General features: G+C 49.0%; 1 protein-coding gene and 1 pseudogene across 1 annotated transcript in view; both read left to right on the top strand.

The window, feature by feature from the left end:
• TGM6 (transglutaminase 6) overlaps positions 1 to 26,289 on the top strand; it is a 50,549-nt gene extending 24,260 nt beyond the window's left edge. The window contains exons 2-13 of the mRNA XM_029917922.1: positions 2,463 to 2,636; positions 3,156 to 3,398; positions 4,131 to 4,249; positions 5,745 to 5,873; positions 7,321 to 7,498; positions 8,258 to 8,396; positions 10,956 to 11,059; positions 11,136 to 11,378; positions 22,041 to 22,382; positions 24,614 to 24,768; positions 25,002 to 25,135; positions 26,136 to 26,289. Coding sequence (XP_029773782.1) covers positions 2,463 to 2,636; positions 3,156 to 3,398; positions 4,131 to 4,249; positions 5,745 to 5,873; positions 7,321 to 7,498; positions 8,258 to 8,396; positions 10,956 to 11,059; positions 11,136 to 11,378; positions 22,041 to 22,382; positions 24,614 to 24,768; positions 25,002 to 25,135; positions 26,136 to 26,289 — 2,114 coding nt within the window. The remainder of the gene's footprint in view (positions 1 to 2,462; positions 2,637 to 3,155; positions 3,399 to 4,130; positions 4,250 to 5,744; positions 5,874 to 7,320; positions 7,499 to 8,257; positions 8,397 to 10,955; positions 11,060 to 11,135; positions 11,379 to 22,040; positions 22,383 to 24,613; positions 24,769 to 25,001; positions 25,136 to 26,135) is intronic.
• LOC115275076 lies at positions 16,249 to 17,636 on the top strand (annotated as a pseudogene).

The following is a 26,289-nucleotide window of genomic DNA, read 5'->3' as shown; positions in this document are numbered from 1 at the left end:
TCCTAGCTCCATCACCTACAGGTTGTATGATTCTGAGCCTCAGTTTCCTCATCTGGGAAGTCAGGATAATAATAGCATTCCCTAATGCACTTTGTGAAGCTTAAGTGAGATAATATTTATAAAATATTTAGAAAAATGCGTGACTCATAGGAGGTTTTACTAAATAAAACCTATCCAGGGGTGCCTGGATGGCTCAGTTGGTTGAGCGTCTGGCTTTGGCTCAGGTCATGATCTCATGGTTCATGGGTTTGAGCCCCACGTCAGGCTCTGTGCTGACAGTTAGCTCAGAGCCTGGAGCCTCCTTCAGATTCCGTGTCTCCTTCTCTCTCTGACTCTCCTCTGCTCGCGCTGTCTCTCTCTGTCTCTCAAGAATAAATAAAAAACATCAAAACAATTTTTAAATAAAACCTATCCAATTACTGAGCACCAACTGTATGCGGGGCACCAAATAAAATAGAGCCAAGAACCCCGTAGCAGGTGCCCTCAGGCGGGGAGTACTTGATGATACTGCTTCATTGGCTCCTGACCATGGCCGATCATACTTCACAGCATGGTCACATCAGTACCTATCTAACCTAACATGTTCCTCCCATGTGGCGTTGACCCATTTTCATCAAGGGGTTGTGTGTGTTCCCTCCCCCTTGAACCTGGGCAGACCTTTGCAGCTGACTTGCTTGAGAGCATACAGTGGGGGCAACCCTGAAACTTCTGGGGTTAGGTCGTGAGACATTGCAGCTCCCACCGTGGCTTCCTGGATCACTTGCTCGGGGGGAAAACCAGGTGCCATGCTGTGAAGACATTTTCAAAGCGTGCCTTTCAATGTTTGAGCTCTATCTGCTTAATGCCAACCCCTTCCCCTGGACTGTCAGTTGCCTGGTTGGCAGGGCCAGTGTCTGTTTTCATGGACTGTTGAGTCTGCAGCACCCAGAACAAAGCCCAACACCTGGATGAATGAGCCTTGAATAGATGCAGGTAGAGGATGGTTGGGTTCAAGCTGGTACCCCACCCACCTCTCCCCTGCAGACACTCCATCCTACCCAACACTCAGCCTCCATGCCACCTTCTCAAGCAAGCCTACCTTGGAGCCCTTCTGCATGTGTTTTTCTTTGACAGTGTGTATCCAAATGATAACTAATTTTTTATGGACTCACCAGTTGAGGTATCACCCTTGATGGTCTAGAATATAATAACTGACCTTTATTGGAGTCTCGTGTTCTAAAGGCTCTAACTGACAGCTGTTTAGCGTCACGAGCACTCTATAAAGTGTTATTATTACCACTCTACAGAAGAGGAAACTGAGGTCTACAGAGAGATCAAGCCAAAGGTAGTTTAGCCAACAGATGATCAAATCAGGATTTGAACCCATGTCAGCTGACCCCAGAGGCTGTGCTCTTAAGCACTGGGCTACATGGCCTCACTGTGTCTCTCTCCAGCACAAGCCCCCCTCTATTTTTCTCACCAAAATATCCCGTGCTGGACACCAGCCTGGGACCGAGAACATACAGCTCATCCCAATACTCACAGAATCCATGTTTGCAAATTGACCTCCTCGCTCAAATTTATTATTTTTTAATGTTTATTTATTTTTGAGAGAGAGACAGAATGTGAGCAGGGGAAGGGCGGAGAGAAAGAGAGAGACACAGAATTCGAAGCAGGCCCCAAGCTCTGAGCTGTCTGCACAGAGCTCTACATGGGGCTTGAACTCATGAAGGGTGAGATGATGACCTGAGCTGAAGTCAGACACTTAACTGACTGAGCCACCCAGGTCCCCCCAAAATTTATTTTTAATTCCAAATCTTGGTGCTTTCACGATCATCTGCAGCCAGGTGCAGAGTAGGCAAAACAGAGTCACTTAATATGCTTGGTTGCAGATGAGGTTGAAAAAGTCCACATCCTGCCTTCCTGTTTCCACTCTCATACTGTAAACAGTGTCCTTTTTTTGAGGTCTATTTAATGCCATGTTGTTTGCATGTTTGTACCTCTTTGTTGGGGATCTGCTGTTTAAAAAGGCCCCAAGTGCATCACTAAAGTGCTGTCCGATGTTCCTAGATGCAGAAGGCTGTGATGTCAGATGAACTTCATTCAGGCATGAATTATAGTGCTCTTGTCCCTGAATTCAACATCAGTGAATCAACAATATATTAAATAAGTTGTCTATAAACAGAAGAATACATAATATAAGGTTATATATCGATCAGCTAAGGAAAGAATTCTCAACAGAAGCTAACAGGAACCTACCTCTGTGTTTGCTATGAGTAATGGTTCCATATTCACTAACTTGGTGTTTGTGGAGACTTTCAGGAATGCTAACTACCGAGAATAACCAGAACCAATTGCCTCTGATAAAAAGTACCTGCGTGAGCAAATGACCGGCAGGTGGAAGCAGGTGGGAGGGCAAGGTGGATGGGGATGAGAAACATGTCAAGGGCTTGGCCTCACCTCCCTGTCCTCCCCCTGCTCAGGGGTCAGAGTCTCCGAGGTGGACTGGCAGAGCCTGAAGAATGGGGTCAGCCACCACACCGAGGAGTTCCCCTGCCCTGAGCTGGTGGTGCGCAGGGGCCAGACGTTCACCTTGGTGCTGGAGCTGAGCAGACCCCTGGAGGACCAGGAGACCATCATCTTCACGGTGGAGACAGGTACCTGTCAGACCAGTGCCCTCCGCTGGTTTACACTCAGAAAGATTTGTCTTGTGACCAATGACCTGAGACCTTTTGATCATCAGCCCCAACTTGAGGGAAGTATGTCCCTGCAGGGGGGCTCAGCTCTGAAACCCTAGAGGTTTTTGATGGCAGCTTGCTGGGGATGGCGGACAGGCACCACCAGCAGGCAGTGGGGGACATGCGGGGACAGCTCTGGAATTCTTTGCATACCAAGGAATCTAGGGCTCTGGAAGATGATCGAAATTCTTCAGGTACTTTTGGAACCCAAGCTTTTCTTTCCCAGACAAATGGTGGACTTTGATTTCAGGGGTCCCCGTTATTTTCTCTTAGATCCAGAGGATGGGTGGGAATCAGAAGAGCCAAGGTGGCCCCCAACACTGTCCTGGCAGTTCAGGGAGCAAAGGTTGGCATTCTCGGCTTGTAGCTTTTCTGCTTCTCCAGAGCTGGGTTCCCTAGAGGCAGCTGGATCTCCTGAGTCCCTCTCCTCTCCACCAGGACCCCAAGCTTCCGAGGACCGCCACACCAAAGCCGTGTTCCAGATATCAGAGCCAGAAGTGAGCGAGAACTGGACAGCAGTGAAGGAGGCCGAGACGGAGAACACCGTGACCGTCGGCATTACCAGCCCTCCCAACGCTGTCATCGGCCGCTACCTGATGTGCACCAGGGTCTCCTCTCGCCGAAAACAAAATGACCGGAAGCTGGGAGAGTTCATTCTCCTTTTCAACCCATGGTGCCCAGGTAGGAACTGGCAAGCTTTCCCGGAAGCTGTCCCAGAAGTGGGCCTGCCCTTAGCAGGGGTCTGGAAGACAGGCTAAGCACCAGGGAGCTTGGCGAGACCTGAGCCTAGGCAGAGGTGGGCACTGGGCAGAGGAACCTGGTAGCAAGTGCTACAAGGGATCTTGTGCCAGAGAAGCAGGACTCAATAGTTTCTGGTGTGCAGGGGGCCAGTAGGCAGGGGTGGGACCTTGTGGGAGGAGGGGCCCAGGAATGGCAAGAGCCCAGCTTTAGCCATCAGCAGCCTTGGCTTAGTCTTAGCTCTGCTTCCCTCTACAAGTCTTGGTTTCCTTCTGTGTGATATGAGAGTACTACCTCCTGGGATTGTGGCAAGAACTCGTAGTGCTGATGGTTGTCATGTACGAGGTACCTCGTAAGGAGTACAGGGGTCACTATTCTTAATATTATGAAATGTGAGGCTGCTGTCAGCATCAAGCAGGGTCACTCAAAGGTGTCAGGATTCCTAGGGTCCCTCAGTCTTGGGCTTGGTTGGGGTGGGGTCCTGCCTGGGGAATGGAGCCCCCAGGGGGAATGGGGCTTGACTGGAAGGCAGCCTAGGAGCCTGTAAGCCCCCTCCTGCCCTCTCCTGTCCCAAGCCGCCCAGCACCATCCTGCTGTCCTCTCTGAGGTAGCCCCTTCCCCAGGCCTGCCAGGCCAGAGCCCTAGCCCACGCTGGGCTTGACAACTGCTTTTCAGAGGACGACGTGTTTCTGGACTCAGAGGAGGAGAGACAGGAGTACGTGCTCAATGACAGCGGGATCATCTTCCGAGGCGTGGAGAAGCACATCCGAGCCCAGGGCTGGAACTACGGGCAGGTCTCCAGGAGCACAGGCCAGACCGGGGATGCAGGCCGGGGCGTGCAGAAAGTCAGGCCAGGAGCCTTTCTGTCTGCCCACTTCCTCCCTCCCAGCAGGGACAGGCCAGGCTGACTCCTAGAGCAAATCCATTCATTCACTAATCTACTATTAGCCGAACTAAGACCTGCTCTGGGTCCCTGGGACGGGGAGGTCCTTTGAATACGGTGCATTGTAGAAGAATCAATAGCTTCGATCAGGGATTCTCAGTCTTGTGCGTGCACCGAATCCCATGGTGGGCTCTTTAAAACACACAGATGGCTGAGCCCCACCCCAGAGTTGCGGACTGAGTAGATCTGGGGTGGGTCTGAAAAGTGCATCTCTAACAAGGTCCTAGGTGGTGCCATGTGGGACCGCACTTAAGAGCCATTGGCTAGATAAAGGATTACAACAAAAGGTGTGATGGCAGAGGGGAGGGTGCATCAGAGTGGTAGAGATGGGGGCAGAGGAAAGTCAGAAAAGTGTGAAAGAAAATCCACCCCCGGGATGGCAGAGACTTCATGATACTGCAGCTGGGTATCCCAAGCTGAGCACAACCTGGCCAGGTAAGGGGGCGGAGCCTACAGCAGGTGGGAGTCAGGGAGCAGAGGAGGGTCCGCTAGAGGTATTAGGTCTGCTTGGGCTTCCGGTGTCCTGGAGAAAGTTTGGCTGGGCACGTTAAGGACCCTGACTGTCAGGTTGGGGAGCTGGAGTTTGAATCTGGGGCTAAGGGACTGAGTAGTGACGAGGTGCTGGAGAGTCTGGGATCTGCCTAAGGGGTAACCACTTCTCAGCACCTACTTCTTCCTGCCATGTGGCCAAGAGAACCCAAGGTTCCCCAGACCTTCCAAAGATCCTTCAGGAAACTTCAGAGACCTGAAATCTTAAGTTGTATGTAAAGATCCTCCAGTTTTTAAATGTTTATTTATTTATTTGAGGGAGTAGAAAGAAGGGGAGTAGAAAGAGAGGGAGAGAGACAGAATCACAAGAAGGCTCCACACTGTCAGCACAGAGCCTGACATGGGGCTCGATTCCATGAACTGTGAGATCATGACTCAAGCCTAAATTGAGAGTCAGATGCTTAACCAACTGAGCCACCCAGGTGCCCCCAAGATCATCCAGTTTTTAAATGTTGTCAATTCATTCAAATGTATTGGAAAAAATCACTTGAACTGAAGGAGTGTGCAGGCCACATAGATGTGGTTGCAGAGTCACTCATTTACCACACACCTGACTGCAGGTAGTAGGCAGCATTGGGGACACTTATAGCAACAGGCAGGGACACGATTCAGGTTGAGCTTCTGGGTCCCGGTGACTCTGTGAGGGAGGATTTCTGAGACAGGGATGCTTTGTGGTGTCCCAGGGTGGGGGGAGGCAAAGTCCCATGCAGGACACAGGGGACCCGCTGGGTAAGCCTTGTGGGAGGGGCTGGAATATGGGTGAGACTCTGGCCTCTAAGCAGACTCTCTGGGGACAGTTTGAGGAGGACATTCTGAACATCTGCCTCTCCATCCTGGACCGAAATCCTCTTTACCAAGATGACCCAGCCCTCGACGTGTCCTGCCGCCACGACCCCATCTACGTCACCAGGGCCGTCAGCGCCATGGTGAGGAGCCCCACCATCTTTGCATATACGCTTCCCCTTGGGTCCCTGAGCCAACCCCAGGGTCACATCCTATGATTTTCCCAAGTCACCTTTTGTTTTAGTTCTCCATCGCTGCCCCAAACCACCCCACAACTCAGTGGCACAAAACAACCGCTCATTATGCTTATGGTTTTATAGATCAGGGACTTGGGCAGGGCCCCGTGAAGGATGGCTTGTCTCTCTGCTCCAAGATGTGTCAACTGGGGGCATCCGAATGGCTGCAGATGGCCGGCATGGCTTGATGAGACACTACATCTGCGACCTTGGTGCTAGACGGCTAGATCTTTGGTTCTCTTCCATGCTGTGTCTGCCGGAGCTGGAATGTCAAGATGGCTTGCTCACTGTCCGGTCTGGCCACTGGCCTGGGAGTGTTAGGACAGCTGAGTCTGGCCAGTCATGGCTCTCTCCCCACACAGCCTCTCCATGTGGCTAGCTTGGGCTTCCTCACAGCATGGCGATCTCAAGGTCACCAGACATAGTGACTGGCTTCTCTCCAGACAATCGTCCTAAAAAAGCAGCACTAGAAGTTGCCAGTCGCATAAGGCCTGGGCCTGGAAATTGGCACTGTATCCCTTCTGCCGCAGTCAGTGATCAAAGCAGTCACAGTCCAGCCCAGATTCAGGAAGGGAGTACACAGGCCCATGGAGACATGCCATCTTTATTGTATTATACACAATAATGCTTCCTCCTCAAAAGATAGCCAGAAGGTCTCCCACGAGCAGGCATTAAGATCAGTGGACGGCTATCTGTGATTCCACTAATGTATGAAGCCGATTTTCTCGTCTTTGATACCCTTCATTCCTCAAGCCCCCAGAGAGATGCTGGAACATAGAGACGCAAAAGCAGTGACCGGTTCCAGACAGTAGGGTGTCACAGCCCTGAGGGATAGCAGTGCAGGCTCCAAGTCAAAGTCCTGAACTTGGGGTTCACCCACACTTTTTGCTAACTTGCTATGTGACTCAGACAGATCCCTTACCCTCTCTTAATCTTTTTTTCTCGCTGGAAAAAAAAAGGAAAATAACAAAACCTGCTTTAAAATGGGTTAGTATAGTGTGCACAGAGCCCTTCGAATAGTGCTTGGCACACCATAAGCATTTAATGACTGTTAGCGGTCTCTATACTTACACCAGCAACAGTCCCCAAAACGGATCATTTAGAAAAGGAAATGCTGTAAAATCATAGGTAATTTTTAGCAATCGAGAATCCCACTGGAAGGTGATTGAAAATAATGAATGGTACCAAAAGCGGCTATTTTAAGGTAGCTGATGCCCCTGATTTTCAGGTGATATAAAAGTAAGGTGTGGCCCCAAATGAGGAGGGAGCCCAAAGCATGAGACGGTTTTACAGTGGCGACATCCTGAAAAGGGAGGCCCTGCCTGGTGACGGACCCCTGCCCTCCTCTGCCCAGGTGAACAGCAACAATGACCGGGGAGTGGTTCAAGGCCAGTGGCAGGGCAAGTATGGCGGCGGCACCAGCCCCCTGCACTGGCGCGGAAGCGTGGCCATTCTGCACAAGTGGTTCAAGGGCAGGTTCAAGCCAGTCAAATACGGCCAGTGCTGGGTCTTCGCTGGAGTCATGTGCACAGGTACCCGGGAAAGAAGGTCCCAGGCCTGGCTGGCTCCCTCATTTGCCTTTATTTGCATATATTTGCATAGAGCCCACCCCCACGCCCCCTTTCAAATGTGTTTCTTCTTTTAAAAGTTTTTATTTATTTATTTATTTATTTATTTATTTATTTATTTATTTTTGAGAGAGAACACGCACAAGAGGGGGAGGGACTGCGAGAGAGGGAGGCAGGATCTGCAGGAGGCTCTTCAAGCACCGTCGAGACCCTGATGCGGGGCTCAAACTCAGTAACCCTAAGATCATGACCTGAGCCAAGGCGGTCGCTTAACCGCTTAACTGACTGAGCCACCCAGGCGCTCCAAGTGTTTCTTAATTGGTGATGGGGAAATAGAAGTCTGGTTAATGATGAGAGAAACCAGATAGTTCATTTACGTGACTTTTGATCTTTTATTTTGCAGAAGGAGACCAGCTCCTTTGGTCTCGGGCTCTTTGAGTGCCCCTCAACAAGTCCTATGGCCCCTACGCCTCCTGTCCCCTCGGGAAAGGAGCGGGCAGTTACATGGGTATTATATGGCTTCCAAGTTCCCGCTGGCCTCAAAGTCTGCTTTCCAAATGGGGGTGACATAGCATCTTCGGAAGTCCCCTGAGAGGTTGTACAGGGAAGGTGCTTCCAAGAGCGGCAGCAGGCAAAGCAGAACAGTCAGACACAAGGAGGGGCGGTGGGAGGGATGAGGCCTGCGGTCTGCAGGGGGCGCCCTGCCAGCCTCCTGCTCTTCAGTCCTCAGGTGCCTGGGGATCGCCACCCGGGTCGTGTCCAACTTTAACTCGGCCCATGACACAGACAGAAACCTAAGCGTGGACAAATACGTGGACTCCTTCGGGCGGACCCTGGAGGACTTGACAGAAGACAGCATGTGGTGGGTTCTAGTCCCTGGGTCCCCAGCCTAGCCTGGCCCTCCGGCTCCCGGACCCCATCTGCAAGAATGAGAGGCACTCTGAGAGGTGACCCAGAGGCCCAAGGGGGCGGACTTAAGATTTGGCTGCCTTGAACCCTAGTTCCCCAACCATGGGATTCTGAGCCTTCCCCAAGATTCCTGTGACTTGGGGATGAGGACCGAGATTCCCTCTGTATCGTTACCCCTGTGTCGTGCCCCTGCTTCTCTGTCACCTGCCTGTGTGCCATGTGTATGTCTCAGGTGAAAGACAACCTCCCTCCTCAGCTCCAACAAGCTAAGAGCTTTAAACAATTCATTTTAATTTAAGTTTTTAAAATGGGAAATACTCGCATGTCCATTGACCTTCAAAATGTACGAAATGGGCTACAGTAAAACATGTCCCTCCTGCTCCAGTCCAGCATCCCTCCTCCCGGAGCCAACATGGCACCTAGCTTCTCCCATCCCCTTAAAGGGAGACTCTGCAGACACGGAACGTACTCGCTCACAGTCTTCTCCCTGCCCCCCTTTTTACCCACGTAGTATTGGCACCTCAGCGTAATACTGTTCATCTTGCTCTGAGTTTCGCAATTTTCAAATAAAATTTGGGGGTGCCTGGGTGGCTCCATCGGTTAAGCATCCAACTCTTGATTTTGGCTCAGGTCATGATCTCTCGGTGCAAGAGATTGAGCCCCAAGTCAGGCTCCATGTTGATGGCATGGAGCCTACTTGGGATTCTCTCTCTCCACCCCTCCCCCACATGCACTCTCTCTCTCCAAAGAAATAGCATTTTTTAGAAATAAAAAATTTGGGGGCGCCTGGGTGGCTCAGTCGGTTAAGTGTCTGGCTCTGGCTCAGGTCATGATCTCACGGTTTGTGTGTTGGAGCCCCGCGTCAGGCTCTGTGCTGACAGCTAGCTCAGAGCCTGGAGCCTGCCTCAGATTCTGTCTCCCTCTCTCTCTGACCCTCCCCTGCTTGCGCTGTCTCTGTCTCTCAAAAATAAATAAAAGACATAAAATAAATTTTAAAAAAGAAATAAAATTTTAATAATGATAACATCATGCCCAGTGAGCACCAAGTTCATGGCAGCCCAGTTCTAAGTGCTGGACATACACCAGCTCATGTGTTCCTCCAGACAGCCTTGCGAGCAAGCTAACATGTTATCCCTATTTGGTCCATGAGGAAGCCGAGGCACAGAGAGGATAAGTAACTTGTCTAAGGCCACACAGCTAAGTGAGTGGAAGAGCAGAGGTGTGAACCTTGTCTGTCTTCTACTTGTATAGAAAATCAGGGTGAAAACCAGAAAAAAACAGGCTTCCGCCCTCATTCCTTCTCTCTGCCTCCCTTCCCCCTTTCCCTTTCCTTTTGGTTCCCCTCCTCCCCTCCCCCCTCTCACCACCACCACCACCACCAACAACAACAAAAAGTCTTTTGTCACACAGAATGGACGCTTTTGGTGCTGGGGCCCCTGTCACCACACAGGTTATCAGTTTACCCACAAACGTTTATTCAGATATTCTCCCAGAGATCACTACCTCCTTAGGAGGAGGGCTGAGGTCAGCTATGAAGATGCCAAGACAGGCAACCCGGGTTCCTCTCTCCTGCTTCCTTACTGCGTGACCTGGTGCAAATGATGTCACGTTGCTTTGCTTGTCTCATATTCTCATCTTTGGCACAGGAAACTGAAAGTCTGAACTCCTTAATCTGACCCCTACCTTCTTGGGGTTTTTTGTTGTTGTTTTTGGGGGGTTTTTTTGTTTGGTTGGTTTTTGAGTTTTTTGGTCTTTTGAGAGAGAGAGTGTGTGGGGAAAGGTGCAGAGAGAGAGAGAGAGTCTTAAGCAGGCTGCACGCTCAGCACAGAGCCTGATGTGGGGCATGATTTCATGATCCTAGGATTATGACACCAATATCAAGAGTCTGACGCTCAACAAACTGAGCCACCCAGATGCTCCATACTTACATACTTTCTGTTCCTTGAATACACAAACCTCTTTCTTGTCTCAGAGTCTCTGCACATGCTGTCCCTTTCACCCGGAACACTGTTCCTTTCACTTTTCCAGTGGTTAATCCTTTCTTATTTAAGCCTCACCTTAGACACCATTTTCCTAGAGCAGGTATCCAGCAGTTACTCTCTAATCAGGTCTCTCTCTTTCTTCACAGTATTTATTGTTGCATTTGTTTTATCTATCTCTTTGCTTATTTTCGTTTCCTTCCCATCCTTCTCCTTTGTTAGAATGTAAGCTGCATGAGGGCAAATCTGCTGTGTCGTTTGTGATTATATTTGTGGTAACTTGGCCAACATGAATACCTACATGGAATATGAATGTAGTATGAATACATGGAATATATATACACATACATATGTACATGCATACATACATATACATATCAAATTATATATAAAACTGTTCATCATTATGGTTCCTTGAATGTTTCATAAGATTCAGCCACAGTCCTGCAGAGTTTGGGCCCAGGGCCTGGCTCACAGTAGGAACTTGCCTGTCTCACTGAAGGCCACCCTGCCCCATCCTCTCTCTGTGGCAGGAATTTCCACGTCTGGAATGAGAGCTGGTTTGCCCGTCAGGACCTGGGCCCCTCTTACAACGGCTGGCAGGTTCTGGACGCCACCCCCCAGGAGGAGAGCGAAGGTACGGGCTCAGCCGGGCGGTCCCGGACCCCCGCTTTTCCCCACCCATTCCGCTCACCCTCATCCCTCCTGCCCAGGCGTGTTCCGGTGCGGCCCGGCCTCGGTCACCGCCATCCGCGAGGGTGACGTGCACCTGGCCCACGACGGCCCCTTCGTGTTTGCGGAGGTCAACGCTGACTACATCACCTGGCTGTGGCATGAAGATGAGAGCCGGGAGCGGGTGCACTCGGACACCAAGAAGATCGGGAGGTGCATTAGCACCAAGGCCGTGGGCAGCGACTCCCGCGTGGACATCACCAGCCTCTACAAGTACCCAGAAGGTAAGGACAATAGGGCGGCCTCTCTCAGTCTCCCAACGTGACCTGTCTGCTGCAGAGGGACAACCACACGCCAGCCTGGGCCGGGCCCCTTCCTGGGTGTTATGACCGTGATCGCCTTACTCAGCGCCGCCTCTGTGCTTTGAGCCAAGCGCTTTTAGCTTCTAGTAAGAGCTTCCTCTGTTTGTGTAAGATTTCCCACCTCGAATAATAAAGGCTACATTTCACTGACCACTTACTAGGCCAAGCACTATGTTAGGCACATTCACATAGAATAATAAGTATTAATAATAGTGATGATGGTAGTGGGTATTATTTATTGAACACCTAGGATCCACAGCACCAGGCATAGTTTACAATAATAATAATAATAGCAGCTTCAATTTACCATCTGCCAAGAATTCTAGTGAATTCTAGAAATTCACTGATTTCTGGGAGCTGGTTTATGGAAGAGCCCGTCCGAGAACAAAGCAGGTGTATTTTCCTGACAGCAGCCTCCAGCCGTATACTTCCAGTCACTCCTTCCCACGGGATAACAGGTCTCTTACCAATGCCATGATCCGATCCAAATATTTTCGGCCAATTCTGCTTATTAAAACAACGTTATTCAAATAATGAAGGGTGGGCTCAAACCTGAAGCAGGGTTTGTCTCTTTCCGCTGCCCTGAGCACAAGCCAGCGCCCCCGGAAGGCTGCTCTACGGGGGGCACTGTGCGCCCTGGACGCCCGCGCCCATCCCTTGTCTAGTCCCCAGCATCGCGGTTTGCACGGGAATCACCCAGGGCACCGTGTTCGTTATATAGATTAAACAGCTACTTGTTCGATCAGGATTCTGGAGCTCAGCAGTCGGGGCCGTGCTCAGCTGGATGGCTTACACGTTCCCTGTGGCGTCGGCTGGGATCTTGCTGTGTCTGGGGCCTTGAATGGGTCTGCTGGACAGCCTGGGCCCGTCTCCCCTTTTGGTCTCTCCTGGTCCAGTAGGGGCACCCTGGCTCATTCACAGGCGGCGCGATTCCCAGAGCGGGGACAATGGAGACTGCACCATGCCCCTTCTGCCATATTCTATTGGTCGAAGCCATTCTCAAGGCCACCCCAGCTCCAGGCAGAAAGGAACAGACTCTACCTTTTGGTGGTAGGAATTACAAAGAAAGTATAAAGGCCATTTTTAGACTACCACTGCCGTCCACACTGCGCCCTGCCTGATGGAACCACAGCCTCTAGAGGGTGTGGCCCAGGCACCAGGCTTGTGAAAGGTCGTCAGCTGATCCCGCTGCGCAGCTGATGTTGGGAACACAGTGGGGTCTTCTACAGGGTTAGGCAGAGGTGGTGGTGAAGGAGGTGGGGGTGGAGGAAGAGAAGGAGGAGGAGGAGGAGAGAAGAGACCAGCCATCTTTGACTGTACTGTGCAGGCAAGGATTCTGGGCCACACACACGCACACCCCAGGCACTGCTGATCCCTGGAGACGTTTGGCCCCCACTTTTGGCAGATGCCCCACCCCCCACCCTCTGATGCATGGCAGTTTTGACTGCAAGTTCTGCGGGGCCTTTACTCAAAGGCGGGTGAGAGAGAGGCCTTGGAATGCCATCCTCCCCTGCCAGGGCTTATCAGTTCTCCTCTGCTTGTTCAGCCAGCAACACAGGACCGGTACACCTTTCCCACAGGGATGCAGTGCCGAGCCCCAACCCTTCCCAGCCAGCACCCCCAAACCTTCCCACTGATTCTTGTAAACGCCCCGCGCCCTCACACACACCAATGTTCTGTTGATCCCTTCTCTGGGAACGGGCACTTCCTTCGCTCTTGCTGACCTCCACCCCCTTAGTCCTCTTCCTGCTGTTTCAGGGCTCTGTGGACGGGGCAAGAGGTGGTAAGGCCTCCACCGAGGTGACGCCTCTCGTAAGCCGTGCAGGCTGATCTGGTCCCATCTGCCAGGAGCTTCTGGAACTTAAGACATGGAGTCTTGGAAGCCTTTTGTCCTAAACTTAAGCCATGGCCATGGGACAAATCACCATCCTGTATTTAACAAGTGCTTCTAAAGCACTCATATGAGTTTGTAAGGTAGACACTGGCGAAGTGTCCAGTTTACAGATGAGAACACACAGGTGCAGTAAGGGAAGTGCATTCAGCAAGGGGCGGGGCTAGCAAATGGTGGGTTTGGCTCCAGAGCCCACACTCTTGCTCTACACCTTGTGGCCACTGTCTTAGTGCATCTACTGACTGATCGCCTCTGGTGGGTCAAGTGGCTTCACGTCTAGGTTGATAAGAACAATAATAACACCAAAAGCATCTGAAATGTGTGAAGCATGCTGGTAAGCAGTGCCCATGCACTCTTTTATTTAATATTCATAAAAACACCATTTTATAGATAATCAAACTGAGGCACAGGTTGGTTAGGTAAGGTCCCCGAGTTGCCAAAGCCTCAGAAGAGCAGGGATTCTGACCAGATGTCTAATCTCAGAACCTCTGACCCTCTCTCCCCTCCCCCAGGCTAGACCGCCCCTCCCTTCTGTGAGTGCCCACGATATTCAATATATCTCCTAGGCTCTTTTATATGTGCTAGAAATGGAGTGTCTCCTGGATGCCAGGCACAATTCAGAGGCAGGGGACCAAGGGAAGCGCCCAGAGAACTCACTATACAGTGAGCCGAGAGCGTAAGGACAGTTTGGGGTGGTCAGCGCTGTGTTGGGGAGGCCAGAAGGCTGAAGGAGCACAGGGAAGGGAGTCCTGACTCAGCCAGAGGGGAAGGGTCAGGAAAGGCATTCCATGGGAAGAGAGACTGAAGGCAACAAGACTTAACCAGGAGATGAAGGGGCGGGAAAGCATTCTGCATCTTATCCCAGACTCACTGCACATAGTGCTGTTTATCTAAGCCACGGGCAGCCCATGCTGGAGGTGGGGCGCCAGGGCCTTGGGCCCATCTGCTCGCTCTGTCTGCCAAAGTAGGACACACACACTAGGGCACAAAGATTCAGAGCCCCTGGATGCCGTGGGCTTTGCTCCTACCCCTGAGTCAGCCTGTGTGCTGGACCGTGAGAGAACAAGCCCTCTGAGCCAAGGAAACCATACGTGCAAATAACACACTGGCTGTCCTCAGATAGTAGATAGCGCTAGATAAAATAGATAAATTCCTCCAGGAATGGCCATAACTGCCTCAAGAAGAAATAGAAATTCTGAATGGATGTATAACAAGAAAAGAGGGGCACCTGGGTGGCTCAGTCGGTTAAGTGTCTGCCTTTGGCACAGGTTATGATTTCGCACTTTGTGAGTTTGAGTCCAGCATTGAGCTCTGTGCTGACAGCTCAGAGCCTGGAGCCTGTTTCAGATTTTGTGTCTCCTTCTCCCTCTACCCCTCCCCCATTCATGCACTGACTCTCTCCCTCTCTCTACTAAATATAAATAAGCATTGAAAAATGTATTAAAAAAAAAGAAAGGGATTTTAGTTAGTAACCAAAAACCTCCTACAAAGAAAAGACCAGGTCCAGATGACATCACTGGTAAATTGTACCCAACATTGAAAGAATTAATATAAATTCTTCAAACGTCTTTCAAAAAAAATAGAAGAAGAGGGCACACTTCCCAATTCATTTTATGAGCTTAGTATTATCCTGATACAAAAACCCAATGATATCACAAGAAAACTAGAGACCAATACTCCTTAAGAATGTAGAAGCAAAAATCGTCAACAAAAACGCTATAAAACTGAACCCAGCAACATTATAAAAAAGATTATATGTCACAACCAAGTAGGATTTATCCCAGAAATACAAGGTGGTTTTCACTTTGTTTTTGTTTTTGTTTTTGTTTTTGTTTTTTTTGATACAGAGAGAGACAGAGCATGAAAGGGGGAGGGTCAGAGAGAGGGAGATACAGAATCGGAAGCAGGCTCCGGGCTCTGAGCTAGCTGTCAGCACAGAGCCCGACGCGGGGCTTGAACCCACGAACGTGAGATCTGACCTGAGCCGAAGCCGGAGGCTTAACCGACTGAGCCACCCAGGCGCCCCATTCACTTTGAAAATTAATTAATAAAGTACACAAAATCAATAGAAAATAAAAAAACAAAGGCTGCATGATCATCTCAATATATTTAGAAAAAGTATTTGACAAAATCCAACACCCCTTTGCGGCAAAACCACTTGACAAAGTAAGAAGAGAAGTGAATGTCTCAGCCTGATAAAAAAATCATCTATAAAAAAGCCATAGCTAACATCATATTTGTGGATTCCATTTCCTGTGGAAAAACAATAGGGACGTTCCTTATAATATTAAAGTTATAATATAAAAATGGAATTATCCTATAACCCGGCAATACCACTTCTGGATAGACACCCAAAAGAAGGGTTGCCAGGGGCTGGACAGAGGAGGGCATGGGGAATTTTATTATTGAATAGGTACAGGGTTTCTGTTTTGCAAGATGAAAAGCGTTATGGAGATGGATGGTCGTGATGATTGCACAACCAAAGGAATGTACTTAATGGCACTGGAGTGTCCACTTATTAAGGTGGTAAATTTTATGTTATGTATAATTTACCACAATTTTAAAAAATGGAAAGAAGGAAGCAAGGAAAGGAGGGAGGGGAAAGAAAAAGAAATAGAAGAACTTCCAGATTGGAAAGGAAGAAGTAAACCTATTCTATTTGCACATGGCATGATCTTGTATATATAAAATCCTAAGTATCCACTAAAAAGCTATTAGAACCAAAAATCAAGTCCAACAGGATTGCAGAATACAACCTCAATTTGCAAAAATTAATTGTACGTCTGGACACTAACGATGTATAATCTGAAAGTGAGATTAAGAAAGCAGATCTGCTTTTTCGCACCGGGTTTGCCGCCAGAGCACAGGTGTCATGAAAACCACCACTAAACCTAAACCAAAATGGGAAAGGAAAAGACTCATATCAACATCATCGTCATTGGACACGTAGATTTGGGCAAGTCTACCCCTACCGGTCATCTGATCTACAAATGTGGTGGGATCTACAAAAGAACTACCGAAAAATTTGAGAAGGAGGCTGCTGAGATGGGAAAGGGCTCCTTCAAGTACGCCTGGGTCATGGATGAACTGAAAGTCGAACATGAACCTGGGATCACCATTGATATCTCCCTATGGAAATTTGAGACCAGCAAGTACTATGTGACCATCACTGATGCCCCGGGATACAGAGACTTCATCAAAAATATGATTACAGGCACATCTCAGGCTGACTGTGCTGTCCTGATTGTGGCTGCTGGTGTTGGCGAATTTGAAGCCGGTATCTCCAAGAGTGGGCAGACCTGTGAGCATGCCCTTCTGGCTTACACACTGGGTGTAAAACAACTTATTGTTGGTGTTAACAAAATGGATTCCACTGAGCCACCCTATAGCCAGAAGAGATACGAGGAAATTGTTAAGGAAGTCAGCACCTATATTAAGAAAATTGGCTACAACCCTGACACAGTAGCATTTGTGCCAATTTCTGGTTGGAATGGTGACAAGATGCTGGAGCCAAGTGGTAACATGCCTTGGTTCAAGGGATGGAAAGTCACCCATAAAGACGGCAATGCCAGTGGAACCACACTGCTTGAAGCTCTGGATTGCATTCTACCGCCAACTGGTCCAATGGACAAGCCTTTGCATCTGCCCTTCTGGGATGTCTACAAAATTGGTGGTATTGGTACAGCCCTTTGTGGTTTGTGTGAAGACTGGTGTTCTCAAACCTGGCATGGTGGTCACTTTTGCTCCAGTCAATGTTACAACTGAAGTAAAGTCTGTTGAGATGCACCATGAAGCTTTGAGTGATGCTCTTCCTGGGGACAATGTGGGTTTCAATGTCAAGAACGTATCCGTCAAAGATGTTCATCGAGGCAATGTGGCTGGGGATAGCAAAAATGACCCACCAATGGAAGCAGCTGGCTTCACAGCTCAGGTGATTGTCCTGAACCATCAGGGACAAATCAGTGCCGGCTATGCACCTGTGCTGGACTGTCACCCAGCTCACATTGCCTGCAAGTTCGCTAAGCTGAAGGAGAAGGTTGACCGTCGTTCTGGAAAAACGCTGGAAGATGGTCCCAAGTTCTTGAAATCTGGTGATGCTGCCGTCGTTGATACGGTTCCTGGCAAGCCCATGTGTGTTAAGAGCATCTCTGACTGTCCTCCTCTTAGCCACTTTGCTGTTCGTGACATGAGACCGATGTGGCCGTGGGTGTCATTGAAGCAGTGGACAGAAGGCAGCTGGAGCTGGCAGGGTCACCCAGTCTGCCCAGAAAGCTCAGAAGCCTAAATGAATGTTATCCCCAATCCCTGCCACCCAGTCTTAATCGGTGGTGGAAGAGCGGTCTCGGAACTGCTCGTGTCAATTGGCCACTTAAGTTTAATAAGAAAAGACCGGTTAACGATAACAATGCGTCGTAACATCTTCAGAAGGAAAGAAGAATGTTTTGTGAACCAGTTGTTTTTGTGTGTGTGGCAGTTTTAAGTTACTAGTTTTTAAAATCAGTACTTTTTAATGGAAACAATTTGACCAAAAATCTGTCACAGAATTTTGAGACCCATTAGAACAAAAGTTTAATGAGAAAAAAAAAAGCAGATCCATTTACAAGAGCATCAAAAAGACCAAAATACTTAGGAGTAAATTTAAGAAAAGAAGAGCAAAGCTCAGATGCTGGAAACTATAAAACACTGTTGAAAGAGACTGAAGACCTAAATAAACGGAAAGGCCTCTTATTTTTACGGCAGTGCCGCAAAACCAATCTACAAGACTCCACGTGATCTCTGTCCACGTTCCAAGTGAGTCTTGTTTGTTTTTTTTCTAAATCTGACAAGCTGATCCCAAAATCCATTTGGAATGCAAAGGACCCGAAATATCTAAAACAATTGAAAAAGAAAACTCAAGTTGGAAGGCTCATTACTTCCCAAATTTAAAACTTACTGTAAATATAAGATCACCCAGTGTGGTTCTGATGTAAAAAAGAACATATAAGTCAATGGAGTAGAATTGAGAGTCCAGAAATAAACCTTAACAATCACGCTCAACTGATTTTGACAAAGGTGCCATGACAATTCAGCAGGGAGAGAAGAGCAGCTGCAACAAATGAAGCTGGAACCACCGATTATCCACAGGGAAAAACAAGAAGAGTTGGCCTTTTGCATCACACCATACATGAAAATGAACTCAAATGAATTGTGGACTTACATGTAAGAGCTAAAAGTATAAACTTAAAAAAAAGTATTTTTAATGTTTATTTTTGAGAGAGAGAGAGAGACAGAGAGACAGAGCGTAAACTGGGGAGGGGCTGAGAGAGAGGGAGACACAGTATCTGAAGCAGACTCCAGGCTCTGAGTTGTCAGCACAGAGCTTGACGCACGGCTCGAACCTACAAACCGCAAGATCATGACCTGAGCCGAAATCAGACGCTTAACCAACTGAGACACCCAGGCGCCCCTAAAAGTATAAACTTTTCAAAGAAAACATAAGCTAATCTTCATGACCTTGGGGTAAACAAAGCCTTTTTTAGTTATGACATCAAGAACGCAAGTTACAACAGAAAAAAATGAAAAATTAGACTTCATCAAAATTAAAACTGCGAGCCGCAAATTATACTTTCCAAAAAATGGAAAGATAGTCCAGAGAAGAGGAGAAAATATTTGCAAGTCAGGTATCTAGTAAGGGACCCGTATCCAGAATATATAAAGAACTCTTACGACTCAATAATAAAAAAATATTTCTTGAAAATGGGCAAAGGATTTGAATAGATGTTTCTCCAAGGATGATATACAAATGGCCAGTGAGCACATGAAAAGATGCTTGACATCATTAGTCACTAGGGAAATGCAAATCAAAACCACAACATACCACTTCAAACCCACTAGGACCGAGATGATCAAAAATAGACAGTAAGCGTCAGTGAGCTTATGGAAAAGTTAGACACTTGTACATTGCCAGTGGTGATGTACAATGGTGCAACCATCTTGGGAAACGGGTTGACAGTTCCTCAAGAGTTACACGTAGAGTTACCATACAGCCTAGCAGGTGCACTTCTAGGTACATACCCAAGAGACATGAAAACAAATAACCACACAAAAACCTGCATGTGAACATTCATAGCAACATCATTGGAAATAGCTGAAGAGCAGAAACAATCCAAATATCCATCAATGGATAAACAAAATGTGGTATATCCATGCAATGGAATATTATTCAGCAATGAAAAAGGAGCAATTACTGATACACGCAATAACATGGATGAACTTGGAAAACATTATGTTATGTTTTAAAAGCCAGTCACAGGGACTTCTGGGTGGCTCAGTCCATTAAGGATCTGACTTTGACTCAGGTCATGACCCCACAGTTTGTGGGTTAGAGCCCCGTGCCAGGCTCCATGCTGACAGCTCAGAGCCTGGAGCCTGCTTTGGATTCTGTGTCTCTCTCTCTTTCTGCCCCTCCCCCGCTCGCTCGCATGTGCGTGCACGCACACGCTCTCTCTCTCTCTCTCTCAAACATAAATAAACATTAATTTTTTTCTGTAGACAGTCACCAAAGGCCACACATTGTATAGTTCCCTTTAGTGAACTGTCCGAATAGGTAAATTGGACATTAGACTAGCAGTTGCCTAGGGCTGAGGTCGACCGGGGCAGAGTTAGGAGCCCCCACTAATGGTTACGGAGTTTCTTTTGAGGTGATGAAATGCCCGAAAATGAAATTGTGGGGATGAGTGGGGAACTCTGTGAACATAGTAAAAACAGTGAATTGTAGTCTTCAAATGGGTGAATTTCAGGTGATGGTATTCTCTCTGAAGAAGGCTGTTCCAAACAATCAAGCGGCAGAGAAAGCCTCCCTGAGAATGTGACATTAGAATCTTTGGCAGGGAAATGAAACATTTTACAGTAGAAAATATGATGGAGCAGAGAGCAAAAATCACACACATTTTAATAATAAAACATGAGACGTTAAAGAACCTTGGGGTCCACATGGGTCCCTTCAGGCCGAGGTCGCCTGGTATCGAGGCACTTGAAGACGTTGTTTGAGAAGAACCTGTCGGGGCCAGTGTGGGGGGGAGTGGAGCTATCAGAGCCGGATTTGGGGGTGATCAGGGTGGGGAAAGGACTGGAGTCAGGGTGGACCCTATATCCCCAGGAAGGGAGAGGACATTCGGGAGCACAGTGCTTTGTGCCTTGCCTGTGAGCCTCTTGTTTCCACTTTACAGATGGGAACACTGAGGCTTGGAGGGCTACGTAATAATAATAGAAATACAAGTCCACAGTATCTGAGGCAAACTGGCCCAATGGTGAGACAATTTTGAGTTTATTTATATTGAGAAAGAGAGAGGGGGGAGGGAGGAAGAGAGAGAGAGAGAGAGAAAGAGAGAGAGAGAACGACTGGGGAGGAGCAGAGAGAGGGGGAGACAGAGGATCCAAAGTGGGCTCTTTGCAGACAGCAGAGAGCCCAATGTGGAGCTCAAACTCATGATCTGTGAGCTGAAGTCTGCTGCTCAAATGACTGAGCCATCCAGGCATCCCTGGTGGGGCAATTTATATGCTGGTCTGATGAGAAAAGACAGCAGATTCTAGAGATCAATGAGGATGTTCAGCAGGACTGGGTGACTGATCTGTTGTGGGAGGGGAAAGTCTGGGAAGCGTCAAGGATGCAGCCAGTTTCTGGCTTGTCCCCTGGGGGAATGCCACTGGGCAGAAGGCAGCAGGTTCTATTGGACGTGGGACACCTGTGGGACAGCATGCAGTGCGGAGGGGAGGGCTCCAGCTGGACATATTGGTCTGGAGGTCAAAAGACAAGTCTGTGCTCGCAACAGGGCAGGTGGGAGATCAGGGGTCCTACACTCACACATCGCCTTGTAGACAGTACCGAGAGTGCCCCAGGCTTGTGGCGGTTCCCGGAGGGACCGTGGAGAACCCCAGAGTACATCCCCGCCAGGGGCAGCCATCACCCACCTATAGACCATAACCGTAATGCGCAGAATGGTAAGGGACCATGATTAACAACATGGAATTTGGAGCCAGACTCCCTTACAAGTTGCTTTACTTCCCGGGCCTTGGATTCCTTATCTATAAAACGGGGATGAGATTCATACCGCCTCCTTGGGGAAAAATACAGCGTCTAGAACTCTAGCGCCTGGCACACCATAGCAAGTCTACAGAAGCATCCGCTCTCCCTGTCCTGAGTCTTCAGACCCAGCTGTCAGGGAAGCCCCAGACCCGAACTTTGGTGTGAAATTTCCTGATCTGAAGTTATTGGTGACGGACTTAAAATGTATTTGAATAGTCTAGAACCAAACTCAGTGCCCGTGGCTAAAGTGTGCGTCTGGCTGGTGGGCTGTCAGTCTGTAAATGGTGGTTTTTGTTTTTTGTCTTTTTAATGTTTTATTTTTATTCTTATTTGAGAGAGAGAGAGAGACAGTGTGAGCAGGGAAGGGTCGGAGAGAGAGGGAGACACAGAATTGGAAGGAACACTGGCTCCAGGTTCTGACCTAGCTGTCAGCACAGGGCCTGATGCCGGAACCCACGAACCCCCAAGATCATGACCTGAGTCGAAGTAGGACGCCTAACCAACTGAGCCACCTGGGCACCCCTGTAAATGGTGCTTCTGTCTGGAGAGGAAGGGAAATGGGCAGAGAGGGCCCTGGGAGCCCCGGGATGGAGGAGGAGGCACCCCCTCACCTTGCACATGCCTGCAGGATCCCGGAAGGAGAGGCAGGTGTACTGCAAGGCCGTGAGGAAGCTGTTCAGCGTGGAAGCCTCTGGGAGGAGGACCCGGGTCCGCAGGGCAGGCGGCCGTGGTCATTGGCGCGAGGACCTCCTGGAGCCCACCACCCAGCCCATCGTCACCGGCAAGTTCAAGATGCTGGAGCCGCCCATGCTGGGCCACGACCTGAGCCTGGCCCTGTGCTTGGCCAACCTCACCTCCCGGGCCCAGAGGGTCCGAGTCAACCTGAGCGGCGCCACCATTCTCTACACCCGCAGGCCGGTGGCGGAGATCCTACACGAATCGCACACGGTGCGACTGGGGCCAAAGGAAGGTAGGGAGGCAGCCGCTTGGTGGGAACCGCTTACTGGGCGGGAAGGAACCCGGCGGGAGTTGGGGGGACGGGGTGGGGCTTCCCAACATCCTGTTCCCTTCCCAGGGAAGATGGGGACGTTTCAGCACCTTGCCTCTTGTCCCCACTTGACAGGTGAGAAAAGTGAGCTCAGAGGGGCTAAATCATGAGACTCGTAATAAAAGCCATGGCTATCTGGTGACACACGTGTGAAGATGAGGCGATCACAGTTCGCGTGAATATTTACACCCCAACTAAATACCTACCGGTAGCATTTCACAGCATATGCCTTGTGTTACCTCTTTAACACACAACTGATTCTAGAGCCCGTCTGGCTCCAAGAGTTCTGTGTGAGAGGCATGGACCCATCAGAAATGGTCTCTTGGGGTGGCAGGTGCTAGGGCCTGTCCTGAGCATTCTGCACGCATCGGCCAGCCTGCCTACAGCCCTTCTCTGTCCTCACTCCTCCCTTCCCTCCCCTCCTGCTCTCCCCTCTCCCCCTCCTCCACTCCCCCCCTCCCCGCTTTCATAAGGAAATAGGAACACACACTTTCTCCTGGATTTTTTTTTCATATTAAAGGTAATATATGTTCATTAAGAATTTCAAAGAAAGGTCACCTGTGATCCCGCCACCCACCTACAAATGCTTCCCTTCCGTATTTTTAATGCCACTTGCCTTTTGCAAAACAGCTCTAATTAAATTGTGCATGTTTAGTGTTCATTAGTGCCTCCCTTTTTCCACATCACATTGTCCTTTAAATATTTTTATAAGCTCTTCATCTGCATCATTTTCATAGATGCATAATCTTTAAATAGATAGTTCTTTTTATATGTTGCGGGATTCAAGTCCCACAAAATATTATTCAACTAATATTTTGTTGTGGAGCCTTAGCATTTGCATTTCTAATAAGTTCTTAGATGATGCGGATGCCACCGTGCCCAGGGCCACACTTTGAGAACCACCGATCTCCCACCACACAAGGAATAAATGGCATAACATATATCAAGTATTTGGCATAATTTCTACAACCTAAGGAACATGTGATTTATTGTAGGGACTGACAGTATTATTGGACAGTACTATTGACTTATTATTATAAGTTGAGGGTAATAATACTTGCTCATGGAATCGTGTGGATGGAACGAGTTAGTCAATGAATGTGCTTCCAACTGCCCAGCAGTAAAGTTAGTAAAAGTCAGCTTTTCTCATTATTAATTATTGCTATTGTAGTAAGGACTCTCTTAGTAATGACCTACTAGACTAAGGAAACCCATAAAACAGTGTCGAATTTTGACAAATGGATCAGCATTTGAGCATTCGGGAAGCATCTACTATATGCAGATGTGCTCTGGGGGAGCATGGAGTGAACCAAGTTCAAATCCTTTAAGGACCTTTCCCACATGTTGAAAACTCAGATGCCTTCGGGGACAAGAAGGAAACAGAACCACAGGAAGAGCAGTGGGGTGTGGTAGGACCTGGAGTAAGTTGGAAAGAACATATTGTACCTAAAAGAAAAAACATATGGTGGTCCAAAAAATCCAAATACAACTGGCAGTCAGCTGTGGCCATGCTCAAAAGAAGGAAATGCATAGGAGGGTGTCAGTGGTTGGTGGGGGTCCCAGGACCACGGGAGCTCAGAAGGCAGAGGGCACAAGATCACTTGAGTGGGAGATCTGTGAAGGCTTTCCCTGGTGGGGCTGACTAGGATGGGCCTTAATGGGGAGGGAGGATTTGAAGAAGCTTGGGGGAAGTTGGCCTCTTCACTGGATTGGAAGCTTGAGACAGACTTTAACCTCTCTCTTCTTGGCACCTAACACATAGTAGGTGCTCAATAAATAGGGGGTGGATTCCTGATGGGATGAGTGCATAATGGACTGAGGCATTTCCATCTGGAATGACTGGGGAAAGTTTAAATATACCTCCGGGAGTTTGTAGAGAAACAGTGTGGTGTCAGGGTAGCCCACTGGCCTGAATTTGAATCCCACCTCATCTTGGTTCTTTGATATACTTGCTGTCTGCCATTGGACAAGAAATTAACCTCTCTGAGCCTTAGGTTGCTTCATCTGTGAACTGATACTAATAATGCTCATGTCAGCTTGGTGGCAAGGACCAAAGAGAGTGTAACTAGGAATTGAGACTTCCCTTCCTCATTCTGGATTCCATTGAAAGAAAACAGTGGACCCCTAAGTCCTACCTCTGCTTTCTCTTCCAGAGAAAAAGATCCCAATCACAATATCTTACTCTCAGTATAAGGAAGACCTGACAGAGGACAAGAAGATCCTGTTGGCTGCAATGTGCCTTGTCACCAAAGGAGAGAAGTTCCTGGTGGAGAAGGACATCACTCTGGAGGACTCCATCACCATCAAGGTGAATCCAGTCTGTGTCTTAAGCTCTGGCTACAGCTCTCAAGGGTGGGGAGAAGTGGCATGGATGCAGAGGGATGGATATAATGATGGAGCTCACTAAGGGGGTGGGTGGATGCAAGGGGTAGCCATGATTAATGCCCATGCCAGGATCCAACCAGCATCCCAGCCAGGCCCCGTAGGCTTCCTGGGGAGTGCAAAGGAGGAGAAGGATGACTTACAGGTGTTACTCTCCAGGTTCTGGGTCCAGCCATGGTGGGGGTGGCGGTCATGGTGAAAGTGACGGTGGTCAACCCCCTCCTGGAGACGGTGGAGGATTGTGTGCTGATGGTGGAGGGCAGCGGCCTTCTCCAGGGACAGCTCAGCATCAAGTAAGTGTTAGCCTGGGAGTGGAGGGTCCACCTTCCTCATAGGATGGAGATGCTGCCAACGGAGGGGGTGCGGGAGGGACGCTGGGCGCCCAGGAGCCAGCTCACAGCCTAAACACACCAACCTTCATTTCTGTATCCCTCCCTTCCTTCATTCGGTCATTAGCTTCATTGGGTGGCTCATTCACTCACTCATTCCTCATTCATTTACTTCATCTATCTGCTCAACTCAGTCTTGACTGGTTTCTTCATCCACTCATTCACACATGTTCCATTCATTCATGCACTCATTGACTTACTCACTCTCGCCATTCACTCCTTCCTTCTTGCATTCATGCATTCACCCATTCACATGATCCTTGATCATAGGATCTCTTCTGAGCCACGTGTCAACTCTGGGAATGCCAAGATGGACAGATGGGGTTCTGCTTGGAGAGGTGTTCCCACAGACAGGTGGTCCTTCAAATGAGGACAGTGTGATTTGTGCAGAGGAATGGATCCCCAGGGTCCAGAGAATTGGGGGTGGCCCTTAATTGGGGATGAGATGAAACCAAGGAAAAGCTGCAATGGAGCTGATATTTGAGCTGGGCCTTAAATGATGACTTGGGAAGCTTTTCAGGTATCAAGAAGCATGGAGGGCTTCTTAGTCAGAGGTCTCAATGGCTGGTACAGTCAGGGAGGGTCTCCTGGAAGAAGAGACACTTGATCTGGCCCTTGGCTGCAGTTGGAATGGGAAGGGCATCCTCGGTGGGAGGAACAGTGCAGAAAAAAGCCCAGAGAAGGAAAAGTAAGGTATGTTCAAGGCACAAGAAGGAGAGAAGCCTGACTGGGTGGAAAGAGGTGAGAAGTGGTGGAAGGAAAAATGAAGCTGAAAGCCTACTGGCAAGGCTTAAATGTCAAGTCTCAAGGTGTGTCCTTGATCCCAAGGGCTCTGGAGAGGGCAGGCCAGATTCAGAAGGAAAGGGGACTGATGGTCTGGCTTTCTCCCATCCCCTTTCCCCAGTGTGCCCAGCCTGGAGCCCCAGGAGAGGGCCTCGGTCCAGTTCAACATCACCCCCTCCAAGAGTGGCCCAAGGCAGCTGCAGGTGGACCTCGTCAGCTCCCACTTCCCAGACATCAAAGGCTTTGTGATCATCCATGTGGCCACAGCCAAGTGA

The sequence above is a fragment of the Suricata suricatta genome, chromosome 12, assembly GCF_006229205.1.
Source record: "Suricata suricatta isolate VVHF042 chromosome 12, meerkat_22Aug2017_6uvM2_HiC, whole genome shotgun sequence".
Taxonomy (NCBI): Eukaryota; Metazoa; Chordata; class Mammalia; order Carnivora; family Herpestidae; genus Suricata; species Suricata suricatta.
This window is presented reverse-complemented; position numbering and strand designations above follow the sequence as displayed.